The sequence below is a fragment of the Danio rerio genome, chromosome 8 (genome assembly GCF_049306965.1).
Source record: "Danio rerio strain Tuebingen ecotype United States chromosome 8, GRCz12tu, whole genome shotgun sequence".
Classification (NCBI taxonomy): domain Eukaryota; kingdom Metazoa; phylum Chordata; class Actinopteri; order Cypriniformes; family Danionidae; genus Danio; species Danio rerio.
The window spans coordinates 56,474,159-56,498,135 of record NC_133183.1 but is presented as its reverse complement, the minus strand read 5'-3'; the positions used below and the strand labels follow the sequence as shown (position 1 = coordinate 56,498,135).

The window sequence follows — 23,977 nt, the reverse complement described above, 5'->3', positions numbered from 1 at the left end:
TTTATTTATCATTTTATTTATTTATTTACTTATTTTATTTAATATTTGAAATTTTATTTAATTTGTAATTTTTTTCTTTAAATTTTATTCTTTAAATTCTATACATTTTTTTATTTTATTTGTTACATTTTAATTATTTTTTTATCCTATTTATTTATTTTAACTGACATTTCAAAAGATTCAATGAAGAAAATTATTTTCAGCAAATACGAGATTCCTGTTCCAAGATTTAAGTTTGGATCCATCCAAAAAATGTGCTTCAGTAATAGCAGACATAACTGGACTATATTCAAGTCATAATATTGTTAAATATGACTGGTTCACCTTGATCACATTATATTGAACCTGCTTTGTATTTAAGTTTAGACCAGGCAGAAAGAAGGCTGTAAGTTGATAATGGCACGGCAAGATCAGCCTAAAATGTGCTTCATTAACATTCAAAATGCATTCATGATGGCATGTCTACTAAGGAATAGTTTGAAGTGATAGTTAAGAAAGTGACAGATGATATCTACTCAGCAGAAATGTCTTATAATGGAATTATATCCATTACATCTGCTGAGAGCTTTACTAAGAAGGCAGATCTGATATAACAGTCTGAATCTGCTGAGCATGTGGGCCACTACAAAATCAAATGTTTACCAAAAGCCTGTTCATGTCAGATCCATGAGCGAGACCTAAAAATTCATTTGCAGTGCTCCCTGAATTTTTCTGTAATATTATGCTTGTTCATATGTTGTAATAATGGATTTTAAAGGTGAACATTCATCTTTATTATATTAATATTTACATAGAGCCCTTTGCCTCATGGAGACAAAGGATATTATTAGTCAAATACTTCTACTACTACTAGTTCATCATCCCGCTGCAGGTGTATCGTATTACTGTGGCATACAATGATATACCATGATGTTTCATTGATACTTTTCTTATGACTGTGGTACAGTTCTTAAAGTAGGCCAAATGATATATATTTTATTTGCTAGATGGCCAAGTTTAAGTTCCATGCTTAATTTGTTTTGCTTCATTTAGTTTTATATAAAATTGCGGTTGAGCTTGAAGGTGTTGTATGTAAGTTTTTGACTCTTCTAAAGCATACAAATGCCATAATGTGTGTGTAGATATTTAGGAAACATGCCAAGTGAAAATTCTTTTTAATCTGAAAAACAATGCTGAACTCTGCTTTGAAAATGTGCGTTACGTGCTGGAATAGCTGTCTTTGTTTTGGTTCTTTAAACCCGCCCAATGCCACTTTAGCCAATTATATTTAAGCACCCCGGGTTGCCTTGTTAGAAAACAGCGTATTTAATTCATTCAGTCAGGAAGGCTCTCAAAGTATGCTTGCGCAACCGAGTTGCGACCTACGGTGAAGACACCGAAATGAGACGCAGACTCAGAGTTCCACATGAGGTGGTTATTATTTAGCAAAATAATATAAGTATTACGAAGGTAAACATTAGGTGAACTGCATTAACAACAGGAAACGTGACAAGATTTGCAGTGATAAGCAATTGGGCTGTTTGCACCAGACGAAACACGACTATTTATAGTCTATTATATTATAGGTTTATAATCTAGTTAATACATATTAAACCTCTTTAACATTGTTATATGTACATGCGTAATCACTGATATGTGTTGGCTTGCATTATTTCTTACTTGTGTGTTTTTTAAACTAGGAGTGCAATGCCTAGGTCAACCCCTGGGTGTCAAATTTACATACTGCACCTTTAAGATACAATGTAATTTAGTAAAACAAGACTATATAACCCAATAAAATCAGTTACTAATAACCTTGTGGGCAGTGCACTGACATATAGTAGCATTTTGTTTTCAGAGTTTGAGTCCCGGTTCGCGAACCTTTCCTTATCACATCCCCAGTCGTTTTCTCCAACTTCACTTCCTGTTTAGGGCTATGTGTATATGACACAAATGAAGACAGAAATGTTTACCCTGTGCGCTTTAAAAAAGTTGCGTGTTTGCACAACATTTTCATAATGATCTATGTTTACACATCTGCGAACACTCTTAAAAATGCAGCATTATGTATGCCAAGCCAGAATTTTGTGCTGTCACCTTGTTAGTAAACATATCCTGTAAGGAAGTGACAATGTGTCGTCAGCGGGGCTGGTGTGTATGTAAAATATGCCATGAGTGTATGATGTGTCTCCACTGTTAGCTGTAATGTGAAGTAAATCAAAACTTTCCTGATGAAGCAAAAGGAAACACTTGAGGAACACTGAGCGATCATTACCATATACTGTGCAATAGTTGTGTGTTTGTTCATGCTGGCCTTTAATCTACACCCCCCTAAACAAGTACCATGTACATTTTTTTAATGTCATTATTTTTAAACTTCAGATTTCAATGAACAAAAAAAAAAAATTGTGTCTTCTGTCTAAACTAGTCCAAGCTAAAAAAAATAAATAAATCTCAGATTCTAAACTGATGCCTTTAGCCCCACAGGGCATTTTTACCATTTTTAGTGAGTAGTTGGTAACATTATAGCTATCTGAGTCCAGAATGTTGGCTTCTTTTTTTTCTCATGACCCTTGCGAAAATCCCTTTCAAAATTACCTACTGTTTTATATGTTTTATACTGTTTTATAAACTGTCTCAGCAGGGTGTTGAGTGGCGAAAGAGGGAAGGGTTTGCACGAAAAGGGGAGTTTCAATAGGTGCACATGCTGATTTTCACAGCGGCAACACAAACACAGACGCAGAGGAGATAGACAGTGACTACATTTACATGGACATCAGTAATTAAATTATTTGCCTTAATCTGAATATGACAATAATATGATCCCGTTTTACATGTAAATAGCACATAATTCGATTAACGTTATCGCGTGCCACGATATCCATAATTCCTCTAAAGTTTCATGTCATTTCGAGTCTTTCATTCTTAATTCCATTGTCTTTTCTTAATTTCATTCTTAATTCCTGTCTCTGAGGTGTACAGACAGTTCCTTTGTCTTCATGCTTGGTTTGTGCTTTGACATGCACTGTCAACCCTGGGACCTTCTATAGACAGGTGTATGCCTTTTCAAATCATGTCCAATCAACTGAATTTACCACAGGTGAACTCCAATTAACTGCTGAAACATCTTAGGAATGATCAGTGGAAACAGAATGTACCTGAGCTCAATTTAGAGCTTCTCTGCAAAGGCTGTGAATACTGATGTACATGTGATTGTTCAGGTTTTTTATTTTTAATAAATTTGCAACAATTTCAAAAAAACTGTATTTTTACATTGTCATTATGGGGTATTGTGTGTAGAAGTTTGTGGAAATAAATGAATTCAATCCAATTTGGAATATCACAAAAAATATGGAAAAAGTAAAGCGCTATGAATACTTTCCGGATTCACTGTACACATCGGTTCACAGCAGACCATCGTTCATCATCCATATTACACTTAAAAGCCCATTTCCATTTGCAATGGCCATTAAACAGCTACTATTTTTTTTGTCTCCACCACTAAGTAGTATAACGTTTCACCCTCTGATGGTCTGTGCTGGAGCAGTCGCTCTGGTCTTCTGCCAGTCACTCTCTCTGTGACTGAGGCACTGCGCTTCCCTCCAGCTTAATTTAATTTGTTCAAGACAAGCACTGCTGCCATGGCCCCATGTCTTTCCCTGGCCCCATCACAAGCCCTGAGCAACAGGACAGTCACTGACCCAGCCAGGACTTCCTTCAAGGTCACATGATGGGGTTTTCAGACAGAAATAACAGAGAGAGAGGGAGAGCTTTATGATTTTCGTTTGTCGCAAGAATCAGTGGTTCGCTCACCAGTTTTATTTATTATACTAGATAATTGGATGAAATACATTCCTTGGTGATTACATAGGAAATATTAAAGCATGGTTTCCACTCTAAAGTAAGTTTGGATAAAATTTATTGTAAATACACTTCCTATATTAATTTAGTGTTTCCAATGCCATTACATGGCAATTTTGCAACTTTTTGATTTTGTGGCTAATTCGTATGAATTTGTACATTCCTCTCATCTCATTCCTACTGTAACACACGATACTGGCAACGGATTTGGGGATCCAAATGCTGCGTCTTTAATTACAAGTGCAGTCGAGTCACAGGCAAAGCGATTGGCTCAAGCGGCTAACAACAAAATCAATAAACAAAAAGAGGGTCTGGAAATACGGCACGGAAAAACAAGGCAAGGGAAACGCTCCGTATGTTACAGGTAAGCAAGATTGAGAAATGTGAAAGTGAAGTGTATATATAGCCTATGTATTAGGCAGACCCCTATTTTTTCGTGATTTCTTGATCGGTAAATACAACGCAAAATCAACAAAAAGTCGCAAATTTTTACGATCCTGCTAACTTAAAATTTTTTTTAAATAATCTTATAAACCATCGAACTCCAAACCATATAATCTAATTATATGTATTTCAGTTTGCAATGATTTGTTTTTCGCGACTTATAGATGTTGCATATGCAGCGCATGTGATGTATTTGTGTGTCTCTCGAAAAACGACGCCTCACCGACGCCCTCACAATCATTACATTACATGGAATGGGGGCGGGGGAGTTTTCAGCTTGTGCAGTAAGCAGATCCAGATGAAGCTGATGAGTGATTTACATGTGAAGTCATAGCAAAGATGAGATTTAGACATCTTGTGGCGCAAATTGGGGGTTTTGTGACGCACTTCAGACTGCAAAATAAAGTTGGAGCAAACAGAGCAATGGAACAGACAGGTGGAGATGAGATTTCGAGGATGATGGCCGCTGGACGTGAACGAAAATAGTGCGTAAAATTGATAAATGATTTCGTTCAACTTTTTCCCTGCAGTTAACGAGAGAAAACGCTTCCCTGCCATTAACGAGTTTTACGGCAATCCGTGCTTCAGGTGCATTACGGTAGGGGAAGCCCTAACGCATGTCCTATGTGTGATGATGACTTTTGAAGTAAGGTTGTGGATAAAAATAAGAGTAATACAACCTTCCTTTGGCTTAACTCGTATTGTTTTAGTTCTTGTCTTGACAAGAAACCAAAAAAAGAAGCTTTATTTTAATAATTTGTGTCATTGTCATTGTTTCAGATTGGACACCTAACATAGCAGGCTGCCTGATACATTTATATATGTATATTAAATAAATAAATCTATATATATAATATCACAAAATTGTCCACAAATTTCTGGGAATTACCGCCCCAAAATCGTCTTCTTTATCATAAAAAATAACATTTTTTTTTTTTTTAAACTAGGGGGTCTGATTAGGTGAAAACGAGCTACAGCTGTGTCTGTGTGTGAATGTCCAGATTAGTGTCAGCTGTTGCAGTAGTTGATGGGTGCAAAGAGTTCTGGGAGTTTTAGTTCTGCAGGAATACTGGAATAAATCTCCATCGTTGATAACACAGCTGACGATCGTGACGCCTACATTTTATTATGATTTTCCAATGATGGTTGGGTTTAGGGGCTTGGTGCCACACCTCATTTTAAAAATGTACACATTTTTGTACGACTGAACTCGTATAAATTTGTAGAAATTAGCCAGAAAATTGAAAAAGTAGACAAAATAGTTCTGTTTCCTGGTGAGAACTGGAATCTCTTCATCCACCACCAGTGTGCAGAATCCACCTAGATGATGCAATGGCGGCCATATTGTGTGAGACCACACACCAGCTGATTGGTGGAGTGGAGTGATGAAGCCGATTATGATATGGGGAAGGTTAGGAGGCCTTGATGAACAGAGACCAGTGGACAAAGTTGACAAGGGTTAAACCCCTCGTCTTTTTCAAAGGACATCCTGGGATTTTTAATGATCACAGAGAGTTTCATCCGAAAGACAGCGCTCACTTAGCAGTATATTGTCTCCGTCAATATACTGGGGCATTAGGACCCACACAGACCACAGGTTGAGCGCCCCCTGCTGGTCTCACTAACACCCCTTCCAGCAGCAACCTAGCTTTCACATGTGGTCTCCAATCCAGGTACTGACAGTACACAGCCTTGCTTAGCTTCAGTGGGCGACCATGTGAGAGTTGCAGAGAGAGCTAGCTGCCGGCGTATTCTGATTAAGGATGCACTGAAATTAAAAATTTTTATGCACCTGTCCAAAAATCGAAAGGTCATAAATTATATGTAATAATTATTACCTTGCTAAACAATATTAAGTACTGAACTGAACTTAAACACTAAGAACTGAACTACTCTGTTCCAATTACTATGACCATTTATGTGCAGCTGCTTTGACACAATCTACATTGTAAAAACGCTATACAAATAAAGCTGAATTGAATTGAATTGAAAGTAGTTTTGTAAGATTTAAAAAATGTTCCTCAGTAACTTAAATTAGAATATTTTAATCCAACACAATCCAATTAAATAACCACATTTTACTGACAGTCTCTTAATATTGATAGTGAACGAGTCGTCATTTTAGCGTTGTAATGACGGCACATTAGCGATATTGCAAGCAGCACAAATGAGTTTAGGAGATAGAATTGTTCTGTCACCACATTATTTGATTGGACTTTTCCATTTCTGTTGAGCATGTGCGGTACATGTATAGAAAGGTATACGTGTGCATGAGTATCGCAATTATTTCAGCTCATATTTTTGGTCGAAAACCAAAAATGCCATTTTCAGCAGCCAGTTTGTTATTATTCATTGAATTATAACTTGAAAATTGGTGTATTTTATTTCATAGTTGTTATTTAAAATACTAACGAATCATTTGTATCGCAATTGTTTCTTTGTTCCATGTACAGTTGAAGTCGGAATTATTAGCCCTCCTTAACTATTAGCCACCATGTATATTTTTTTCACCAATTTCTATTTAACGGAAAGAAGATATTTTTTCCAACACATTTCTAGACATAATAGTTTTAATAACTAATAACTGCGTTTTTTTTTTTTTTTTTTCATTTTTGTCATGATGACAGTACACAATATTTTACTTGATATTTTACAATATACAGTACTAGTATTCAGCTTAAAGTGAAAATTGGGCTAATAATTGGGACCTTAAATTTTTTTTTTTTTAATTTACAAACTGCTTTTATTTTAGCCAAAATAAAGCAAATAAGACTTTCTCCAGAAGCAAAGATATTAAAGGAAATACTGTGAAAAATTCCTTACTCTGATAAACATCTTCTGGGAAATAATTGAAAAAGAAACAAAATTCACAGGAGGGCTAACAATTTTGACCTCAACTCTATATACAGTAACACTCTTTTGCAAAGTGGTTTATTACTTAACTCAGTTACCCTCACGCTACTAAAACATCAATGCAACTGTTCATTTGTTCTTCTTTAAACCAGGTTACCTCAGAAACGCAAACGTTTCTGATCCTCAACATCAGCAAGCCTGCGAAGTTGACCGTATCCGTCATGCTTATATAACATTTGTGTGGATATGCATTCCATAGATGAGATCCTCATTTGTGCACATGCCCTCATCAGCCAGGCTGCTTCAGTTGTCACCGCACAGTTTGTTCCCTAAGGTTGGCCGCCATCTGCCACTGCTGCGCATGACTAGCTGGTGACCTATAGCCAATGATAAGAATAGCCATGGTGTAGTGTGCAGCTGCAAGATGAAGCCTAACGTCAACTGACATCCGGCTCTCGCGCACAGTATTGTTATTTGTCCGTGATGAAGCTGCGGTCCCACTGCAAGCATCTTATGTCTCATTTTAGAGCTCCAGGAAATTTTAGACAACTGGCGAATGTGCTCATGACCTTAGATGGGGCTTGGATTCTACAAATCGATTTTTATTATAAAGAGAAGTGCAAACCTACACCACCTACTCCTTTTTTTTACATCACAAATCAAAGCTTCTGTTACGTTTAGTTTCAGCTTAATCATTTAAAATGAAAAACTGTCATACAGATTGTAAAAGTTCCTCACCTACATTTGATTTGCAAGTGTATTAATGAAAGTCTGATTAAATTAAAGTTTGGAGCAAAATAATCTCTTTGTTTAGACTTTTGCAGCCGGATCCCACAAGGAAACGGATCTATTTTGCGTTTTATCAATTCAGTGTCTAGTTTGTACGAATTCAGTCTTGAGAAAATGTACAATTTTAAAAAGGAAGTTGTGGCACCAAACCCCACTTTTAAACCCAACCGTCATTGGGGAATGAGCAAATCATACTATATTGTACGAATGAGATCATATGAATTCATACAAATTAGCCACTAAATCAAAAAGTTTTGAATTGCCGTGAGATTTTCTTTGTTTTTGATCCCATTTTTGACAATTCTTTTACATATTTTATGTAAAAACACTAAAATTTGTTATGGAACTTTACTGCATTACTGCAGATTTTCTGTCAGACCGCCATCCTACAATAATAGACACTTTGTAGAAGTTATTTCGTTTTTTTTTTTAAAGATCTTAAAAATATACAGTTGAAGTCAGAATTATTAGCCCCCCTAAATCATTAGCTCGCTGTTTTTTTCCCCCTAATTTCCGTTAAACTAGATAATTTTTTTACCACGTTTTGTATCATAATAGTTTTAATAACTCATCTCTAATAACTGATTTATTTTATCTTTGCCATGATGACAGTTAATATTTGACTAGATATTTTTTAAGACACTTCTATACAGCTTAAATTGACATTTAAAGGCTGAACTAGGTTAATTAGGGTAACTAGGCAGGTTAGGGTAATTAGGCAAGTTATTGTATAACGATGGTTTGTTCTGTAGACTATCGAAAACATGCGAAGGGGCCAAGAATATTGTCCTTAAAATGATGATTTAAAAATTTAAAAACTGCTTTTATTCTAGCCGAAATAAAACAAATAAGACTTTCTCCAGAAGAAAAAAATATTATCAGACATACTGTGAAAATTTCCTTGCTCTGTTAAACATCATTTGGGAAATATTTAAAAAAGAGAAAAAATGAAAGGGGGGCTAATAATTCTGACTCCATCTGTATATTATTTATCAACCTTAGATGATTTAGCTAACACAAAAATGACATTTCAGTCATTGACGCATACTTTGAGAGCCTTCGTGACTGAATGAATGAAATGCACAGTTTTTCACCAAGGCAAACCGGAGTGCTGAAATATCATTGGCTAAACTGGCATTGGGTGGGTTGAAAGATCCAAAACAAAGACGTTCTGGCACATCATGCACATTTTTAAAACTTCAGCATTGTTTTTCAGATAAACGAGAATATTCACTTGGCAAGTTTTTTAAACATCTGCAAACACATTATGGTAACTTTATGCTTTAGAAGAGTCATAAACTTACATACAGCACCTTTGATTAAGATATTATATGTATGATGAAAAATCTCAATATCAAAATGCAATAAATTGTGTACATTTTTTATGTATTGCCAGCCTGGTCTACCGAGGAAACAACTATTTTACTTTTTGTCAGTTTAGTGGCTAATTCGTACGAAAATGTAAGTTTTTTTTTTTTTTTTTTTTAAAGAGACGTGGCACCAAACCCAGTGTTTCCCCCTACCATTATATTGAAGTCACGTTAATTGTATTATCTATATAGCGCCAGATCACAACTTTTTTAAATAAACAAGCTAAATAGCCATATGTAATATCTTATTCACACAACAGCATGCCATTTCTGTTCTGCACTGGCGTCACTGCAGCTAAAATATATACAGATGCAGACATCCCAACTCCTGCAAAAGAATAGAGACTCCCGGATGTCCGCAAACGAAATGATAATCTACCGAAAATCGTGCGTCTCCCGCTTGGTCCTCAAATACGTCCCGCAACCCTCCCGGTTCTTCAGATACGTCCTGCACATCCCATGCTGTGATGCAAGCGGAGCTATCTCCTCTATCTTGTGTCTAGTTATGACCTCTCCCGGAAGCTCTGCGTGTCTTCCGCAAATTCATTCCGGCTACGTGATCCCCCAAAACCAATTTAAATACCTGGAAATCATGGCAACGAGAGTTAATGTGCACAAGTAAAGGTCACGAGAGGCACAGTGATGGTCTAAACATTACATTTGATAGGTTAAATTAATAGAGCAGTAAAGATATCGAGCAAATCATGACCCCTGATAAATAAGGCACTAAGCTGAAGTAAAATGAATGGATGAATTATTTTCTGTAAAGCTGCTTCTGGCCATGACATGTTCACATCTACATTTTTATAAGAGACATGTTTAATAAATGTCTCAATAAATGGGCCAGACATTTCTGACTTTCCATACCAAAAGGCCCAGGAAATGTTCTTACAGAAGCCCATAAAGATACTATGCAGTGACAAAAGCTGCACAGTTTGTGAACAAAAAAGATTTAAAATAAATGTTAATTTATAATTTACAAATAGTTGCTCAGTTATTTACTGCTGTCATTAAAAGACCATGGCTGTTTCTCAACATGCGTTCTTCAGAGGTCTTGCGTTCTCGTGAAACGTCATCATCAGCTGCCTAAGTTCAGTTCCAATACTCAAGACCAAAAGTACGGAGGACGCATGAAAGGTCCCGGATGTGATATTGATATCGAGGACGCACCGATGCACCAATCTCACTCTGGAAGTCCCAGAAGTCATTGCGACTGGAGGTGGGAAGCGCAGCATTTTATTTAGATTTATTATTAAAGTTCAGAGATAGAATTTATTTTCCTCAAGAGTTTCCCTAAATGAAACGGTGAAAGTAAACATTAACAGGAACATCTTAATAAAGTAATAAACACATTTGTTTGCTAAAATTCGTATTAAAATCAAAATTATTTATATTGTGCAGAGTATATTATAATGTTTTTTATGCAGAGTATATATTTTGAAAAGGGGAAAAACAAAGAATCATTGTATGAATGCTGCACTGATTGATAATAAAGCTAGTTTGGCGTGCTGTCCCGGGAGAGAGCCCTGAGCTTATAAGATCCTCGAGCCCTGGGCTCCCTCCCATTGCAAGGCGAGAGGGGTGGTTGAGCTCAGGTAGATCTCGATGACTCCCTTCTTGCTTGTTGTAGCTAAGTGTCAGATTTGGATGCTGAAAGGTGTACTCAGAGTTTAGCTAAAGTATTTGGATTATTTGATTAGAGTTTGATAGGAAACCGGAGGACCTGGGGAAAACCCACGCGACCACGGGGAGAACGAGCAAACTCCGCACAGAAATGCCGTCTGGTTTGGAAGGGAATTAAACCAGGGGCATTCTTGCTGTGAGGCAACAGCGCTAATCGCTGGCCACCTTGACACCCGTTCGAAAGGAGGGAAAGTAGGGTTGGGTGGGGGGGTTTCTTCAAGACGAAGATATTGAGATGAGAAAAGTCTGGTTATTTATAGTGAGTTAAGGATCCTCTGATAGGATAATCAGTCATTAGCTACAGTAGGAACAGCTGTGAGCAATCATAAGCACGTGATCCTCTCGAAATTTGTTTATAAATAAACTTCACTTAAAACACGTGAAGGTCATGTGACCATCAGGAAGAACGCAGCATCTCAATTCTCACAGGGCGAGTTCTCTGCCGTCGTGGCCTCCTGAGTTCGCTTTTCCGAGGACACCTGGCAAGACCGGTCTCCACAAGTACGCAAGTCCATTCTCTGTGTTCTTGGAATTGAGAAACAGCCCATGACTCCTTGTGTCAGTGTGAGTCTGAACAGCCACGCTGCGTTGGGCCGCATCGCGCCCCAAACCCAATCCACAACCCTCCCAAAAAACTGTAAACCTAGGGGAAACACTGAAACCCCACTCTCAAACCAATGAGATAATTCAAATTCATTTGAATCAGCCACTAAATCAAAAAGTTACGAATTGCAGTGAAATTGTGTTGATATTGTTCTATTTGATCTATCATTTTAATTCAAACAACATGATAGTATTTTGCTTTGAATGGTTATAGGATCTAAAAGTGAAGTTTCATAGAGATGTTTCCCTGTACCAGTAGCAATTAGGCTTCACTACATTCCAGTCAAACTGGCAGCGCTGTGAAAACAATGTGATGACATGTTTCCAGTCAGGCTCTCCTGTGGTTTAATTTGCACCGTTCGCCCGTGTAGTTGTGAGTTATAGCAAAGCACTTGTCGGGATACACACACATCTATAAACATTCACTGGAGAAATGACAGAGGTTCCATGCTAAGATTGGGAAGCAGAGTCCGTGTGTGTTTGTGTGGACATTTTCTGATAATGGTCTTAACTCTTCAGTGGGTTTTTCATGATATGTGTATGACCTTCAAAACTGAAGCATTTCCTGGCGGCACGCAACAGTATTCAGCAGTGCGTGTGTGTAAAATGTGTCTTTTATCTTCTTGCAGTTGGAGGGTGAAGAGGAACAGAAGCGGTTTGAAGAAGGGAAAGCGCGCTACCTGCAGAACAAGGCAAAGAGACTCGCAGATAAGGAGCGTCAACAATGACTTTTACCTCACAAACACCACACTGTGTTGTAGAAGAAAATTCTAGAATAATAGAGCCGCAACGTTCAACATACTGTATTAAGAACCTCTGTTTTCACACAAATGTAGCTCACTGAATAGGAAATATATAAAATCGAAATCAGAATTATTAGCCCCCCTTTGAATTTTTTATTCTTTTTTTTAAATATTTCCCAAATGATGTTTAACAGAGCAAGGATATTTTAACAGTATGTCTGATAAAATTTTTTCTTCTGGATAAAGTCTTATTTGTTTTATTTCGACTAGAATAAAAGCATATTTTATTTTTTTTAAACCATTTTAAGGTCAAAATTATTAGCCCCTTTAAGCTTTTTTTTTTTCAATAGTCTACAGAACAAACCATCATTATACAATAACTTGCCTAATTACCCTAACCTGCCTATTTAACCTAATTAACCTAGTTGAGCCTTTACATGTCACTTTAAGCTGTGTTGAAGTGTCTTGAAAAACATCTAGTCAAGTATTATTTACTATAATCATGACAAAGATAAAATAAATCAATAATTAGAAATGAGTTATTAAAACCATTATGGGTAACACTTTATAATAACTACACACTATAAATCATTTATTAAGCATTAGCAAATAGTGAATTCATTATCTGTTGAGCATTAACTCTACATTAATAAACGTTAGTAAGCAGTTTATAACTGCAGCTACAAATGCTCTATTCTTGACTTATAAGCACCTATATAATGTAGTTAATGGTTGATTTTCATACTTAGTTAATGATTTATTTTTCATTACTAAATTAGGCTCAGAAAAAGGCTCAAAAAAAGGCTTAAAAGGCTCAGAATCAAATGAACTATAATCTTTGCAATCTTTTCTAAAATGTAAAATTACTGTAAAGTTTAAACATTGCTGAATGACAGGAGTGTCAAAATACAACAAAACTGGATAAAATAACAACAATATAATAATTAAATAATGTAATAAAATGTCATGTTTAAACTCTACAGTGATTTTATTTTAGATCAGGTTGCAAAGATTTATTTTTTATTTGAAGTACAGTTTCATTTGTGTATCTTTAAATGAATAGGAATGAATAATGTCATTTGTCCTGTTTAGAATTTAACTGAGCCTTTATTTGTCATTTAATAAGGAATTTGTAAAGCATGAGTAGTCCTCACTTTAGATTAGGTCACAAAACTTGGTGAAGTTGAGTTAATAAAGCATTTATTAACATACATAGTAACCATTAATATATGCCTGAATAATAAGACATATATTTGTTGATTTCAATAGTTTATTAATCATTTACTAACTCATTCTGAAAGATCCTAAAAACCCCCAACTACTCTTAAATACAACTGGTTTGTAAATAATGCGATACTTAATTTAGTAATGAAAAATTAATCATTTACTAAGTATGAAAGTACAATTATTAAGCACATTTTAAATGTGGTTATAAGTCAAGAATAGAGCATTTGTAGCTGCAGTTATAAACTGCTTACTAACGTTTATTAATGTAGAGTTAATGCTTAACAGATAATGAGTTCACTATTTGCTAATGCTTAATAAATGATTTATAGTGTGTAGTTATTATAAAGTGTTACCCTATTATGTTTAGAAATGTATTTAGAAAAAACTTAAAAAGGAATTGAGGAAAAAAATAACCAAGGGGGCTAATAATTCAAGGGGGCTAATAATTCTGACTTCAACTGTATGTATAGAAGGAGATATAGATTTTACTGACTATTATATGAATTCACCAAAGCACTTTGTGTGTATGTGTGTGTATCGCAAGTGAAACAAGCAAACAAAAAAGAAATATATTTATGTTTTATTGTAACAGGTGATTTGTGAAATTTGCAGATCTACACTAATAAAAGCTTGCTAATGCAGCTATAATTGATGTCTGTTCAGTGTGCAGTACCATCTAGATTGACACTAGCCATATTTCCATTTAAAGATGCGAATTAAATATATGCGCAAAACTGAAGTATTGCATAAAACATTTGCGAATAAAGCACCGTTTCCATCCAACGAGTCCAAGAGAATGAAATCATTAATTGATAAACTGGCGCCAAATATCAAAAGACAAATGGAAGTTGCTGCATTAGGAGAAGGCCTTTTTTTCGTATATAATAACTTACTTGCGTCATAGAACACGTAGAGGTGTCGTATCATAGTCATATCCATTTAGAATCATCTCCACTCACACTTTCTTGAGGATTTGCGTGTTTTGCTGATGTTTTCCATCAAGGATGGTCGTCACTTCTTTCTCGTATATAACATTTAAAAATGTTCAGACCTCATCGTCCACCCAAACATACCAATCACTTTCCGCCATTTTTGAGCTGTTAAAGCAAAATCACACGACTTTTTTGATGCGCAAGCTGGAATTTATTCGGTAAATGCATTTCCGTCCTAGTATATGCACATTTTTCTTATAAGATAAAAAGTTCATCCTACCCACTTGTGTGCATAATTTTTTTATGCACATTTTTTACTTTTATGCGCATCTTGGCATTTCTGTCCAGGTTTTTTTTAATGCGATATTCCAAAATGCACATAAAAATAGGTGAATGGAAATGCAGCTAGTGTTTTATGACCTAATTGCTTTTAGGTTTGACAGAAATTTTGACAAGGAAAGCTTAGGCAACTGACTTGTTGCCTTGCTGCCCTATCAGGCAGTGACTCTAGGGGCAATGTTTGTGCACAAAGGCAATTCATAAAACTGATTTCAGATAGACTTCAAAGACAGCATAAAGATTTAGGCGCCATCTACACCAAGGGTTTCCAAACTTGGTCCTGGAAGGCTGGTGTCCTGCAGATTTTAGCCTCAACTTGCCTCAACACACCTGCAAGGATGTTTCTAGAAAGCCTAGTAAAGCTGCAGTCACACTGGGCTTTTCCTCCCATAGACTTCCATTCATGCGCACGCGAATGCGTCAGACTGGAAATACGTGGTCATGAGTCAAGTTTCGCAGGTTGCTGCGGTGCATAGTTCAAACTTGGTGAACTCTGACCTGCGACATCGCATCACTTGACTGCGTGACACCAACCGAGGATCAAAACATGACCTCTCTGGACAGAAATTTAAAACATGGAGCAATTGCTCGCTTTTTTTAATGTCTAATAATCTTGTTTAATCCCGCCCCTTTCGCAGCGCCGTATGACAGAATTTCGCACACACAAACTCTAGTGTGAGCGCAGCTTAAGAGCTTGATTAGCTACCCAGTTGTGTTTGATTGGGGTAGGAACTAAACTGCAGGACACCGGCCCTCCAGGATTAAGTTTGGACACCACTGATCTACACTAATGCGTTTCAGTTTTATAACAGCATTTTAGAACAAACATATCCATGTCCACACATGTGTTTTATCTAGAGCAGAGGTCACCAACCCTGTTCCTGGAGAGCTACCTTCCTGCAGAATTCAGCTCCAAACCTGATCAAACACACCTGAACCAATTAATAGGACCTGAAGCAGCACTTGATAATTACAGACTGGTGTGTTTGGTAAGGGGTTGCAACTGAAATCTGCAGGAAGGTAGCTCGCCAGTAGCAGGGTTTGTGACCCTCTAATCTAAAGTTTCCGAAAAAATCTCTGTCTACTAGTGTTGTCACGATAGTGGAATTTTGTACCAATCGGTACTGAAATTTTTAAAACGTCCATTTCCCACTAACATTTGAGTGCTGTTGAGTGCATTCTTAAACACCGTGATTGGCTATTGTGTTCACAGTCTACTTAAAATCTCAGAACCGATTGGTACCAAATTCCATTAATGTGACAACACTGCTGTCTTCACAAGGGGGTACCAATGGTACTCTCTTGGTGGGCATGGTGTACGACATAAAGTTTTAGTTAACATCATTCTCGCTTTGTCTTCGTTTAACAAGTTGATGAAAATTATCTTTATTTCTTTTTGTTAAATCTTGTACTTTATACTTTTATAATGTCCGCTGTAGTTTCTTAAATCTGATAATCAAAGACACGAGTCTGTGTATAATGACCTATTTCACTTTTATGGTGATTTATGTTGACATTTTCTGAAATCAAACATTAATTTATAATATTAATAACATAATATTATATATAAGGCTGTGCTTTATATAATGAAATCATTTGGAGTTTGGAGTGAAACCGATGAATGTGAGGTAAGTGACTTTATAAAGTACACTGCAGTTAAATTTGAAGAAGTACCTGACTTGTGTCCTTGAGAGTTCGTTCTTCCAAAGTCTGAACTTCCAAGGACCAAAGTTTGAACTTTGCATACTTGGTACTGAGAAACACCCTAACTGATTAGTTTTTACAAATGAAAGTGAATTGAACATAAAACAATTAAGTTGTCCCCCCAAAAGTGAAGAATTGTGTAGATTCAGCTTATTTTACATAAGTAGTTTGAACAAAAAGCAAATATAAAATTTTTGAGTGAACCCTGGCATTTTGGTGGGCCTGAAAATGCAAGTTTTTTATCAGACATGGTTCTTTAGAAAGTGTCATTGCCAGTGACTGTCCTAATACACTGTGCATGATCATAGACTGTAAAAGATATGGACGTAGTATCCGTTACATCACCCATAGGTTTCTGAAGAACGCAAAAGAAGCTACAAGTAGGCCAACCGTCGCCATTTTGTTCGCACATCATCGCACCAACCGGGGGATACCAAACAAGGGCAAAGAGGCTGAGCGTGAGCAGAGCTACAGACACCTGCTAGCACTTTGCTTATACATGCTTTTCTTTGGGAGAAACGCTTAATACTTCATTACCTGCGACTTGTTTGTGTTCTGACCACATGTGCTTGGTTGTACACTATATCAATAAAGTGTTTAGACTTTTAAAAACACTGCTGTAACACATTGAGCCACTAAACATTGTTTTTATGACGTTCTTTTTAACAGGAGTAAAGCGTGAATCACTTCCAAACACTACAGTCTGTGTTAGTAAATGCAAGGTTATTAATGAAATCCAGGCTTAACATTGTATGACAACGCTTTAGACGACTTTTCTAGAGTCTACAGCTAATCAATCTGTCAGATTCTGGAGAGCATTACGGGTCTGAAGAAAAATATAAATGATTAATTATTATGACCGGGAAATGGGGGCCATGTGAATGGTTTGTGAGCACAATTAAGTGCTCACAACATGCCATATCATCTGATAATTGTATGAAATAATTCCAAAAGGCAACTGACTGTGCAAAGCTACATAAAACTAAACAAAAATATGATGTATATGCCAAGTTCAGCGGCTAATCAGCCGGAATCAGCTGAGGTGAAGTGACGTCGACCAGCGAGATCTAGCTGTCACTCAAGTGGCCATGCCCTTAATTATGCAGACTTAATATAACTTAATATAAACTAAACGGATGACTTATAAAAAATTCACCTCCCTCACAGTTGTCATGAAGGGTAATAGTAGCTATATCAACCAAAATTGTACTTTGTATCAGGCTGTAAACACCTTTTTTTCTGCTGTAAGGTTGACCAGTTTAATAGTGGGGTCCAACATCCAAGTCCATGCTTGTTAACATTAGTTAATGCACCATGAGTTTACATGAACTAACAATGAACTACTGTATTTTCATTAACTAACGTTAACTAACATGAACAATTACAGTAGTAGATGTATTGTCCATTGTTTGTTCATGTTAGTAAATGCATTAATTAACATTAACTAATGAACCTTATTGTAAAGAGTGACCATAACTATTTACTTTTCTGAAATATAATTTTGGGACTAACATCTATAAATATAATACTTCCGCAAACAACCTGAGTGAATAGATGGGACCAGTGCTGTAGTTCTGGCTATACGCACATATACTCAGTATGCCTACTTTTTTCCACGAGCTGTTTGGGTATTACCACTTCTGATGATCAATAATTGCATATATCCTCGGTATACTCACTTGTTTTCCGATGAAACTTCCCTAATTTACGTTTATTCACGTCCCCTTTAACAGTATACCCATGTTTTAGTTAACTCGCATCTTAATTTGTTGCGATTGGTGCATTTTGTATAAATTGTGCCATTCCCCACCCCTTGACGAGCACAGCAGCTGTGAGAAAATTTCGTAAGAGTTTTTCGAAGACCCTGACAAGTCAACAAAATGATATATCAGTGAAACGTTCAGGTATATTCATGAAACAGCATGGGCGTCGCTTTAGCCCTCCTATATTTTTATTCAGACCCCTAAAAGTTTAGCGATTTAGCTCATGAACTATACACTACTAAATGATCACCTCAGTCCCCTTTAAATTTGATATGAGAACAGCGGCAGACTTCCGTTTTCAACTTGTTTTTCATTTAATCAGCAAACCACAGCTGTGCAGAGCAAGAGTGCGGTGTGTGTTTATCGAAAGATTGTTATAATATCTACATATTTGCAGCTCTTTACTACAGAAACACCTGTATCATTTGTACCCCAATCAAAGGGTCATGGAGGAGCAATCGGGTTTCCCCATCTTTCTTTGCCTTCTTTCATTTATAATTTGGGGTGGGTTTAAGAGTACTCCACTTTTTTTTTAGGACTACACCACTGGCTGGGACGTATCTATAGAAAATGTATTATCTTCATTTTTGCAGTCATGCCAAATTTAGCCCAAAGTAGGGAAAGTTTGTGCTGGGTTGAACTCGCTTCCCATGGGAGTACATCGAAAGACATAAGGATGAACAAGGGGTTTATTTTAGCTGGGAAAATGCATCATGTGACAGATGGTATTGAGTGACATCTTTTAAACTGAAAGACACTTTGGTTCTAAAACGAAGCAGATTTCATTTGTTTTTGTTAAATGTGATCTTGTACTGTGTGTGCTATTTTAAAACAACAACCGTGCTATCCATGTGCTGTTTATTGAAATTTTAAGATTAATTGATAATTTGATTAGAGTTTCAAAAGTTTATCAGAACTTTTTAAGCACTTTATTCAGAAAAGTTCAAATTCAGTTGAACAGTACTAAACAAAAAAGACAGCAGTGTCACTGTTCTCCTCCAGTTAGTTCTATTTATTCAGTTCAGTTCAGTAGCTAAAAAGTTAAGTAGTTATGCTATTAGCAGCTGTGTGTGGTTTTTTAAAAAAGTGTTTCAAATTGTAACAGAGTTTCACAGTTTAACAGTTCTTACTGTATTTTGATTATATTAATTCTCCCTGGCTCTCACTGTAGCTCACTGCTGTCCCAAAGCTTTAGAAATTGCTTTACATCCTTTTCCACACTGGAAAATCACAATTATTTTCTTTCTATTTTTTTTGTTTGTTTGTTTTTATGTATATTTTATGAGGATCTTTTGGTCTACTTCACTTCTCAGACAGATCCTAGTGAAATGATTTGTTGATTCCGAACAGGTGTGGTAGGAATCAGGTCTGGTTGTGGCTAGAAAAATTGAACTAAATTGAAACTAAGTTATTTTTTAATGCAGGCAACACTTTTTCACACAGGATTATGTAGTTTGTATTTTGTTTTCCCATAATAATACAAACCTTCATTTTAATATTACATGATGAGTTTACTTGTGTTATCTTTGACTTATGTACAAATTAGTTTGATAATCTGAAACATTAAAATATGACAAACGCAAAAAAATAAATAAATAAATTATGTACGCGAATTATGTACGTATGGCTGCATTTTGCTTTTAAAATGAACGCTACGGGGCGGTATGATGCTGTTCCTTTTCGCGCTAGCAGCTGACCACTTACCTCTATATGGATGGCTTTCCAGCTATTACCAGTTTGTCGAGTGGCTCATCGCAAACGTCGGCGGACTTGGGATGCAGTTGACCACGACAATGGGGTTCAAGTCCAGCGAAGTGCGATTCCAGAAAGCAGGTATGACATAAACCAAAAAAAAAAAAAAAAACGTAAAAAGGGTGAGAATGTGATAAAATCTGAAAATGTGGTAAAAATCAGGAGAGGGCTTTTTCTTTTTCTGGATTGGGTCGGTTGGGTTTAGGGAAGTGTGTTGGCACTGTTCAATTAGTGCATTGGGTGCATTAAATTAATTTATTTCCTTAAAAGTCTGCACACAATACCCCATAATGACAATGTGAACAAAATATTTTTTGAAATTGTTGCAAATAATTAACAAAAAAAAACAAACTTAATCACATGTACATCAGTATTGACAGCCTTTGCCGTGAAGCTCTAAATTGAGCTCAGGTACATTCTGTTTCCACTGATCATTCTTGAGATGTCTCAGCAGCTTAATTGGAGTTCACCTGTGGTAAATTTAGTTGATTGGACATGATTTGAAAAGGCATACACCTGTCTATACAAGGTCCCAGGGTTGACAGTGCATGTCCAAGAACAAACCAAGCATGAAGACAAAGGAATTGTCTGTAGACCTCTGAGACAGGATTGTCTCGAGGCTGGGGAAGGCTACAGAAAAATTTCTGCTGCTCTGAAAGTTCCAGTGAGCACAGTGAGTTTAATCCGTAAGTGGAAGATGTTTGGAACTACCAGGACTCTTCCTAGAGCTGGTCGACCATCTAAACCAGGGGTCACCAATCCTGGTCCTGGAGGGCCGGTGTCCCTGCAGGGTTTAGCTCCATCTTGCCTCAACACACCTGCCTAAATGTTTCAAGTATACCTAGAAAGACCTTGATTAGCTTGTTCAGGTGTGTTTGATTAGGGTTAAAACTAAAATCTGCTGGACATCGGCCCTCCAGGAACAAGTTTGGTGACCACTGATCTAAGCTGAGTGATCGGAAAAGAAGGGCAAAGTCAGGGAGGTGATCAATAACCTGATGGTCACTGTCTGAGCTACAGCGTTCTTCTGTGGAGAGAGGAGAACCTTACAGAAAAAAATCTTACAGAACAACCATCTGTGCAGCAATCCACCAATCAGGCCTGTATGGTAGAGTGGCTAGACGGAAGACCCGCCTAGATTTTGCCAAAAGGCATCTGAAGGACTCTTAGATCATAAGAAACTAAATTCTCTAGTCTGATGAGACTAAAATTGAAGTGAATTTGGAGTGAATGCCAGGCGTTACGTTTGGAGAAAACCAGGCACCGCTCATCACCAGGCTAATACCATCCCTACAGTGAAGCATGGTGGTGGCAGCATCATGCTGTGGGGATGCTTTTCAACAGCAGGACCTGGAAGACTAGTCAAGATGGAGGGAAAGATGAATGCAGCAATGTACAGAGACATCCTGAATAAAAACCTGCTTCAAAGTGCTCTTGACCTCAGACTGGGGCATTGTCCATCTTCCAGCAGGACAATGACAAAAAGCACACCGCCAAAATATCAATGGAGTGGCTTCACCGCCACTTGGTAAATGTCCTTGAGTGGCCCAGCCAGAGCCCAGACCTAAATCCTATTGAATCTCTCTGGAGAGATCTGAAAATGGCTATACACCATCACTTCCCAGGTACAGTAAAGAGGAATGGGCAAAAATTCCCAAAGACAGGTGTGCCAAGCTTGTGGCATCATATTCAAAAAGACTTGAGGATGTAATTGCTGACCAAGGTGCATCAACAAAGTATTGGGCAAAGGCTGTGAATACTTCTATATATGTGATTTTTCAGGTTTTTTATTTTTAAGAAATTTGCAACAATTTCAGAAAGATCTTTTTTCACATTGTCATTATGGGGTTTTGTGTGTCGAATTTTGAGAAAATAAATTAATTTAATCCATTTTGGAATAAGGCTGTAACATAAAAAAATGTGGAAAAACTGAATTAGGAGAGATAAGCAGGTAAGTAGGTAAGTACACTGCGGTCAGCTCTGATGTTGAAGTTCTGGAGAGCCCCAGAGCTCCATGAAGCAGAGCGGCTGTGCCTCAGGCTGAGGTGAATGAGTAGGCTTGGATGTTTTCTGTCATATTTTACTTCCAGGTCACCTGGCTCCATGCAGTCATTGTAATAATTTCCCGCTGTCCCCTATATCTCTCCTACTCTGGTTATTGATATTCAGAGGAACGTCAGGCTCCTGCCTTTTATTTCCCTGGAATCAAATGAATATTTTATGTCTAGTAAGAAACAAGCTCTTTATAGCAACACTGCTGTGCAGATGGGCTAGAATCATAAGATGTGTTGAAAATACTAACGTGTTCAAACAGGATCCAAGCTAATATAGCTTATATAAACTGCAGAAAGGTTACATCACACTATATAATAGGCTGAATATGCAAACATATTAAATATGAAGCCAGTCCTGCATGGGCAAATGTCCCCTTTTTATAGCTTCTATTTTCTGCCATAAGCTAATGATTCACCATTCTGTTATAAACTGGGTGTCTTCGGTCATTAATGCAATATACTCAATACAGAATAGTTTACAATCAGCCCATACAGCTATGATTTGTCCATATAAATACACCCTAAAGTGTTTGACGGTGACTTCATTCTAATTTACACAATGCAATATCTATGGAAATGTCTATCGCAATAACCTGACACGGAAAAAAAACATGGGTGTTCATGGAAAACGTGTAAACTATATTTCATGAAAGTCATTTCCTCCATGTGATTCATTGGGGAGAACATTATTATGTAATGTATGTGCAGTCAGCCTTCAAAAGATGTTTAATTCCCTTGTGTAGAATCGTATTCTTACACAGTGTATAGCCCAGCTCAACATTCAGACAAAGATTCGCATATCTATACATTGTATAATCATGTAAATACGCTAGCAGGGTTATTTTTCAGATTAAGGCACAATATGTATTTGTAGCACACTGAAATTACTCAAATCTGAAATATTTTCCATTATAGTGCCACCTCTTCAAGTTTAAAAAAATGTATTTATTATCATTTATTTATTTCCTGCTTATGGCCAGAAAAGCTGGGATAGGCTCCAGCATCCTCCCCCCAACTCTACGTGGAACAAGCAGTTTTGCAAATGGACGGAAGATCTTTCTGTTGACTTTGAAATGGTTTGGATTTATTTTCATAATGACTGGGTGTAATTAGATAAAGGGGATGTTTGTCCATTCAGTTGGAGCTTGTATTTTTATCACTGGGCACTATAGTAGCCTCAAGGGAAGGTCTATTCATACATTAAGCGAGCTCATGAAGAAGGAAATCTTCCCCACCAGTGTTATGTAACTGTGATAATGTCAATGGAATAGGAAAGGCTGCACAATGGCCACTGTTTGTGGGACACAAATTAGTCCAGTTACCATTAAGCGAAAATATTTAAGGGGGATTTTCAAAGAAGCGTAAATGGAATACAGTTGAAGTCAGAATTATTAGCCCCCCTGAATTATTAGCACCCCTGTTTATTTTTACCCCAATTTCTGTTTAACGGTGTTTATTTCAACACATTTCTAAACATAATAGTTTTAATAATTCATATCTGATAACTGATTTATTGTAATTAATATTTTACTACATATTTTTCAAGACACTTCTATACAGCTTAAAGGGACATTTAAAGGGTTAACTTTGTTAATTAGGTTAACTAGGCAGGTTAGAGTTTAGGCAAGCTATTTTATAACGATGGTTTGTTCTGTAGACTATCAAAAAATCTAAATATATAGCTTAAAGGGGCTAATAATTTTGTCCTTAAAAGTTTGTTTAAAAAATTAAAAACTGCTTTTATTTTGGCCGAAATAAAACAAATAAGACTTTCTCTTATATAAGGAAAAAATATTATCAAACATACTGTGAAAATTTCCTTGCTCTGTTAAACATCATTTAATATTTAAAAAAGAAAAAAAAATTCAATGGGGGGCTAAT

General features: G+C 36.7%; 1 protein-coding gene across 9 annotated transcripts in view; it reads left to right on the top strand.

Annotated features, from left to right (window-relative positions):
- acot7 (acyl-CoA thioesterase 7) overlaps positions 1-14,200 on the top strand; it is a 138,593-nt gene extending 124,393 nt beyond the window's left edge. For 4 of the 9 annotated variants that reach the window (XM_068222932.2, XM_005167273.6, XM_005167277.6 and 1 more), the window contains one exon: positions 12,212-14,200. In XM_068222932.2, coding sequence (XP_068079033.1) covers positions 12,212-12,310 — 99 coding nt within the window. In that variant the 3' untranslated portion in view covers positions 12,311-14,200. The remainder of the gene's footprint in view (positions 1-12,211) is intronic. The other 5 variants (XR_012383685.1, XR_012383684.1, XR_012383686.1 and 2 more) reach the window with 2 other exon arrangements.
- The last annotated feature ends 9,777 nt before the right edge of the window (positions 14,201-23,977 follow it).